Source organism: Neodiprion fabricii, chromosome 6 (assembly GCF_021155785.1).
Source record: "Neodiprion fabricii isolate iyNeoFabr1 chromosome 6, iyNeoFabr1.1, whole genome shotgun sequence".
NCBI lineage: Eukaryota > Metazoa > Arthropoda > Insecta > Hymenoptera > Diprionidae > Neodiprion > Neodiprion fabricii.
This window is the reverse complement of record NC_060244.1, coordinates 2,238,094-2,245,359: the sequence shown is the minus strand read 5'-3', so window position 1 is coordinate 2,245,359 and position 7,266 is coordinate 2,238,094. Positions and strand designations below refer to the sequence as shown.

General features: G+C 46.5%; 1 protein-coding gene across 1 annotated transcript; it reads left to right on the top strand.

The window, feature by feature from the left end:
• Positions 1-3,081: 3,081 nt before the first annotated feature.
• On the top strand, positions 3,082-6,729 carry LOC124184799 (putative leucine-rich repeat-containing protein DDB_G0290503). Its single transcript, XM_046574901.1, has 9 exons — positions 3,082-3,123; positions 3,342-3,620; positions 3,680-4,494; positions 4,557-4,676; positions 4,767-4,882; positions 4,954-5,096; positions 5,305-5,423; positions 5,515-5,875; positions 5,998-6,729. Exons 1-9 carry the CDS (start codon positions 3,082-3,084, stop codon positions 6,727-6,729), a joined length of 2,727 nt encoding a protein of 908 aa, XP_046430857.1.
• The last annotated feature ends 537 nt before the right edge of the window (positions 6,730-7,266 follow it).

Below are 7,266 nucleotides of genomic sequence, written 5' to 3'. Positions count from 1 at the left end.
TTTTAGTTCCGGCTACCGCTCAATCCTTAACTATTTTCATTTTTTACCAAAATCGAAAAGTACAGTTCTAGGTAGAAAATGAAAATTAGTTTTCTAGCTTTTAACGGGAAAGTCTAGTATCCGTTACTATTCTTTCTCATTACGATCGCTGTTGCTATATTTTCTTGCAACCGTTGCGAAAATTTAATGCTCGTGCAAGAATAAATTGACGTTAAAGCCTTGTTTAACTAAAAAATAACAAATGAAATTTTTCTCAGTGCGGCAGAACAAAGTACAGGTATAAGTTTCACTGCATAAGAATTATCGCGGGAATGAACGGATGATTAATTACACGGGGTGCCGGGGGAAAAGGAGATCACCTTTATCGCCGTGTCGTCTTTTGTAATTCAAGTAGATTTTACGTCTATCTTGTTCCTATTTTTTTTCCCTACACACATCAAACTCATCGCGTAAGTGATTCACGTGATCTCCTTCAACTGGTTCTAATAATTAGTAATTAATCGAGATTCCGAGTAGGATAAATTATACGATGAATAATTATCCCGTATCCTAATGGCGGTATGGACGATGAGGCCTTCTCTAGCCAGATCTAGGAAGTTGGGGTTGATTGGTTTGACCTTTGATCCGGCGTTTGCGCACGTATTAAATTGTTTCAATCTACCGGAGCGAGGTCCGTCAAAACAAACGCGTATTACATGTTTTTTGGCCATTAACTTTTACCCCGCAAAACATCCTCCGAGTCAATTAAAACTGTACAATGTCTGCGATATCAGCGGATATTAAAATTATGCCAAATCGCATGACTGCGTAGATATTTCTCTCAATTCTTACCTCGAGCTTCGGCTGTATAAAGAATTGTTTTTCCGAGCTTATTTGTTCTCCGCCGTTTTCATTCGCTGCAATAATCCACAGAAACCGTTGTGCCGATATCGCTGTCGGCTATTAGCCGCTGGGGTGTCCTTTGAAAGCTCGTTTCCGTCGTATTGGAAACTCCGTGGACGATTGCCAAACGCGCGGAGGTTCGATGGGATGCGAATCGTCGTTGGGCTGCAACTGATTACGGGTATACATACATATGTGTTGCGCAGGTCTGTTTATGCACGGATTGATGCAACCGGATACTTGGTATAAATATTTAAGTCTGAAATAGGCCTTTATGAGCAGCAGGTCCGTGCGGAGAGGGATTGCCGATGGATACGTGGCATCGTCGTCTTCGCCACGCGGTATATATTCTATAATGAGAATAAAACGCCCCGAGGCCAAAAATTATACTCGTCTAACGAAGGGGATTTTTTTTAACTTCCCCCCCCCCCCCCCCCCCCCCTCCTCACTTTCCAATCAGGGATTAAAAATAGATAACTCGATGTGGCTGAAGAATCAATAGACTGAAAAGAAAAGAAAAGGGGAAATAAAAATAGATGATTGATAACGATCGCCACGTGATTATTCGGGGTCGAAAAACCGCTTGCCTGTCCGAAGTTTGACTAATAAGATCGACGGTTCGTAATCTGTATTGAAAGTAGTTGAGAAATTTTTAACTCGGGATTAAAAATCGTTGGGCAATTCATTGGGAGCGTGAAATTTTATTTATGATCGTAAAGTTAAGTGCTTGACGATCTTGATTAGTAAAATTTAAATACTGGAACAAGACTTGACTGAGGGAAATTAAAGAACATGCGATGAAGTCACGGTTGTTTGTTATAAACTGTAGACAATCTTCAATTCTCGCATTTATTATTATAGTTCAATTTCAATAAATGCCAAATGTGCCGTGTAATTTTTTGAACGAGTGATAAAATTTCACCAAATGAAAAACAGTATAATTTGAGGTGGACAGTTCTGTATAATTCGACCTGATTACGACTGCCAATAACAAAAAAAAGGGAACTTTGTTACATTTTTTCTCCAATCTAATTTAATGGCCTGCTCTCTGTGAAGAATCGGGACTTTGTTTGGTAAAAAAAAAAACCGTACAAAAAATGGTGAAAATTGAAGCTGTGATTGCGCAGCGACGGTGATACAGAGATCTCGAACATGCGAACGCGAGGTGTTGCCATGACAGGCGAGCGTTGTTTAGACGTCAAGCAGGTGTACCCGAATTTCAAAATCACAGTTTAAATCGGTATATGAGTAAAAAAAAAAAAAATTCCACATCCCGTAAAGCGTAAACGCGCCAAGTTATATAAAAAATTTCGTTAAATATGTAAACTGACGAACAATGTCGACGACTTCAGCCGCGGGAAAATCGACCTCCCAGCGAACCGAGTCTACGAGTAAGTAATTCCTTCGTTATCCGCCTGACCAACCTGTTTCGTCGTATCACGCATACCTCGTGGATCTAATAAGAAGCCGATGTCGGGCATCAATCTCCTCTGCAAAGACACGTGTTCGTTTCAGCCAGAACAGCGAGCGCCTCGATAACTCGCCTCGGTGGAAAAGGATCGAAATCGGTAATCCCAAGGGGCTCGACACCCACCCTCGGACCGAAATCGCCGATCACCACTCAGCGGCAGGCGACATGTCCCAAATCGTCCTCGGACGTGAGTCCGACGTTTATTCCTTCCGCTCAGTCGATTCAGTTTTTTTTTTTTTTTTTTTTGCACGAAAGTGGAATTACACGTCAAAAATTTATTAAAACTAAAAACGAGCCCTTAAATGGGGGGAAAACAGAGTGAAGTATCAATATTGTTTTAGATAGTATTCTTGAATCAGATTTATGTGAATATTTACTTTGAGACAATACAATTATAGGCCGAGAGTAGGTACAACTCCCAATTCTATCTATATGCACCCCTAAGGAGGGTAAAAATTATCCTTTCATTCTGAGATCTTTGTTTTTCAACAAATGAATTCCAAACCTTTTCAGTATACGTTTATCATCAAATTTCTCCGCTCAACGAATTACATTTACGAAAATAACTTTTTATCCATATGTTTACTTATAACAATAGTAAAAAATTACAGATTCACAAAAAATCCTAATCATTCCAAAGTTTAGGTATTTTTTTACCTGCAAATGCAAAAATAACTCAGGATTTTGCATGGACTATAAAAGAAAGTACAAAAAAAAAGGGTGCCACTATGGTGGGCTCTATGACTGAAAAGGTTGAACCAGTGATGCCAGTTTAACGATGTACTTTGGCGTTTTGAGGGCAGTCGAACGTCGAATTGCAAAATGATGAATGGGCATTTTCCGAGGTCTGATGCGCCGTTTCGCGGGCCATCAGAAAACCGGGGGAATCGATTACCCGGGAAAGGTCATAATTCGTTTTGCTGTTCGGCGTCGGATAGCTCCTCGTTAAATTCTATTTCAGAGTGTTCGGATTTCCGGTATTGTGCAGCAGGGTCGGGAAGTGGCACCGATCAAGCCGACGAACTCGGAGGATGCATCGTCCCAGTCGAATCCCGGGGACCAAACGCCCCGGAGTCGAGTGTCGGCTTTACCGACGTTTACGGGGCTGCGACGTGGGTTGGGAAAAAATGGACTCTCCTCGAGCGTGCCAACGACGAAAGCAAAGCCCGGGGTGAGCACGGTTCTGCAGAAACGGCAGTTGGAGAATCAGTTCGCGACGAAGAGACAGAAGTATACGTCCCTCAAGAAGGAACTGTCCGACAAGCAGGTGGGATCAATGAGATTGGAGAGCGTCTCGCGGTGGTCACGATTACACTCTTCTTCCAGAAACAAGCCCTCGACTTGTACGAGGAGGTTTCCGAGCTCCGGGATAAGGTGATCGCGGCAGGATTGAAGGATCCGGGAAAGATAGAGAAGGTGCAGCTCAAGAACGACGCCCTCCGAGAAACGTCGAGCTTCTGCGACGGCGAGTCTGGCGAACGGCTGCTTTATCACTGCACGTTGACGTCCTTGGTGGCGAACGACTTCGCGGCGACGTTCGAAGAAAAGCTAAACGATTTGGCCGGCTTGAGCGGCGACGTGTGTCGGGAGGCGCTGAACAAACGGACCGATATGATCGGGTTGCTGGCCGAATTCACAACGGGCAACAACGCCAAGGTTGACCCGGAGATGGCCAAGCAGCTCGAGAGTCACGAAATCGAGGAGCTCGGGGCACTGCAGAAGCGACTCGAGGAAGCGACTTCGAGGCAGCGTGACATGATCGGCGAGCTCGTGAAGAAGACCTTGGAGCTTTTCGCGAACTCGGGCGAGGAGCTGGTCAGGGAACTCAGGGAGAAGCTGAGCTCGGCTGTCAAGAAACTTGACGATGAGAGGGAGAAGGTCGCCCAGATCAAGGAGCGAAAGAGTGCGGTTGAGGCGCAGCTTCAGAAGGCCAGGACGAAGATACGCGAGCTCGAGAGCCACGCGAACTCCAACGAGGCCAAGATCCAGCAGCTACAGGGCAGCATCAAGTCCCTCGATAACCAGGTGAAGCAGAAGGAGGCTGCCCTCGAGGCCCGCACCAAGGACATGCACAAGGCGATCAAGAACAGCGAGAGCCTCGTTGCGAAGACCGAGAAGCAGCGAGACAGCCTCGAATCACGGTTGTTTTCTATGTTACTACCGAATTTGCAATCCCACTAATCGGCGGATGTGTCTTGATCAGGGTCAATGAACTGAAAAAGAAAATCGACCAGAAAGAGGCAGAGTCCAGTGAGACCATCAAGAGACTCTCGAAACAGCTCGAGGATACTGAGAAAGAACTCACCGCGGAGAAGGAAGCCAGGTGCGTCTTTGAAACGGCTCAGAAAATCAATCTCCGAGGCGTTGACTGTGCATCTGAAATCTGTGCATTCATTTTTGTCCAAATACGCAGGTCCCGAGCCGAGGAAAAGATCTTCGAGCTGACCGAACGGTGCACCAAACTCGAAGAGAAGAGTCAGCAGCTTTGCGACCTTGCAGAGAACACCAAAGACTTTACCGTCAAGCCAGGTACGCTCACGCTGATCGTGAGGATAGCTGAGTCCGAATTCTTGCTTTTTATCCTTCAATACTCTGTGCAGTGAACGGCATACACACCGAAAACGAACTTCAACTCTGGAACGAGCTGCAGGATACTCGAACCGCTTTGGCCGCCCAGGAGGACAAGCTGCTCCAGATCCAACGTGAGAAGGAAGATATCATCGCAGTTCTTCAGCAGGCAGCGGTTCGTACCCGTTCCTGTCTTATGTTTTCGGTGTTTTCCTTTAAATTTTGTCATTTTCAAAGGCACCAAAGTCGATCCGCTGAATAACCAAAAATTGTGCGGCTGAAAAATTGAGAAATTTCACAATCGAGGAAGTGTTTCATGAGGACCGAGACCTGATAATATCTGTTGCCTTTTTCCGGTTTGCTATTAATTCCCATATTAACAGAACCAAGAGGATCCGGCAAGTGTGAAGGACAAGCTAGCCGCAGAGTTGATAACGAAAAGCGAAGAGCTTCAGAAAGCCAACTCAGAGAGAACGGAGATCCAGAAGAGATTGAAGATCGCGTGAGTTCTTTCGCTCTACCGATTGCTACTTCCAGTTTCTGGTTGATTATATCCTGTCTCTCTCTCTCTCATTTTGGGTCCTAATTACCAGACTTGAGAAGAGTGAAAACGTTGAAAGGCAGTTGTCCGAGCTGCAGGGCCGACTACACACCCAGTCAAAGGAGGCTGGTAAGTCGGGATGGGCGGCGCACACCGTCGAGCTGCATCAGCAGCTGTCCGACCTTCGATCGACCTTGGCTGAAGTTCAGCGTTGCAACGAGGAGCTTGAAACCAAGCTGATCCGGAAACAGCTGGAGGTCGAGCAACGGGACAGGATTATGAGGGAACAGAGCAAGGTCCTGAAGGTCAGAGATGAGCTCATCGGGATCCTCAAGGGCCAGGGCAAAAACGGTTCGGAGAACGGAGCCCAAGAACACCAGAACCAGCTGGACCCTGAGACCATCAATTGTCTGGTGAGCACTCCTTGGTTTCTGAATCAGATGAAAAACGGTAGCGGCGATAGGACTTCAATCCTGCAGTTGTAAGAATCCAAATATTCCAATTTGTTCACTCATCAATGGCGTTTTTTGTCCAGGTGAACAAGCAGATCGCGGCGAAGGCGGAGGACCTGCAGGCTCTTTACACCAGCCTGGAAAGCAAGCAGAAGCAGCTGACGAGGTTGGAGAAGATGGTGCGCCAAATGGAGGACGAGAACGATCGTTCCCAGGCGACGCGAACCAAGCTGGAGAAGGAGGTCGCCCAGCTGCGGCTCGAGTTGCACGAGAGAAACCGGGATCGTCGGTACGTCGAGCCACGGATAACCCGGTCCCCGAATTCTCGATCCTCCTCGCCGATTCCGGTGCTGCCGAGGTTGCCGGGACCGCGTCCGATCCGCTCGCGGAATCCGTCGCCGCGGGCGAAATCGGCAAGCGGTGGGGAAAAATTGGCAAGGTCGAATCCCTGCGGGGAATCTCCGTCGGTACAGAAACTGAACGACATCATCCGCGCCCTTGAAATCGAGAGGGCGCGAGGCCCGCACAGGATTCCCCGGCGCGTATCCAGGTCCCTGAGGGGAAGCCCCGTGCGAAACAGTACCGAAATACGCGAGGACCTTTACAATTGGCTGATGCAACCGTCCGCGTCAGATGACAAACGGTCGGCTCAGACGAATTCCAAACACGAATTTGTTAAGCATTCGCGCGCACTTTTGAACGGGGAATTGTCCAGACGCAATACCGGGTACGAAATTGGCTCCTCTATCTGGATCGAACAGGATACACCCACGAGGACGTCTCCCTTGATTCGCGTCCGCCAGTACACGGCGTAACGGTTTCTTCATTTTAAATCCTTGCTCACGTGAATCGGTCCGATTTTGATGATTTCAAAAATTCCATGACCCTAATATCGGAAGAAAAAAATTTATAATGTTAATCAAATCGACATTCTTGGTTTCTTTTCTTTCTATTCTTCGTTCCGGAAATTGAACTACATCGCTGGGAGTAAATAATTGTTTAAATTTTAAATTAAGCTTAGGTTTAGCATGCAACAAAGTAACTACTGCGGTCGGTTCCCAAGGGGTCTGGTTTAACAGGCTGGGTACTCCCAGCCGCCGTAGTTAAACGCTGGTCAGTATGTGGTGCATGATCTTAAAATTCCTTACAGAGTGCCTGGCCTTTTAAACAGACCCATCAATAGCTGAAACAATAGCTCACCGCCACTCATGACTCCCTGTTGATCTTTTGTGTTTTAGGAGTACTGGGTTCACCTTCATGTAAGGAATTTTCTGATCATCGCCCTGCAGGAACGATCATAATATAAAACATACCTATGATCATTGAATGGTGCCTGTAATACATGTAATATT

Excerpts from the sequence above, each read along its gene's own strand:
- LOC124184799 (XM_046574901.1), top strand. The coding sequence starts at position 3,082 with ATGGTGGGCTCTATGACTGAAAAGGTTGAACCAGTGATGCCA. Across the intron at positions 4,495-4,556 it reads CGAGACAGCCTCGAATCACG|GGTCAATGAACTGAAAAAGA; the intron begins GTTGTTTTCTAT and ends TGTCTTGATCAG. Across the intron at positions 5,097-5,304 it reads CAGTTCTTCAGCAGGCAGCG|AACCAAGAGGATCCGGCAAG; the intron begins GTTCGTACCCGT and ends CCATATTAACAG.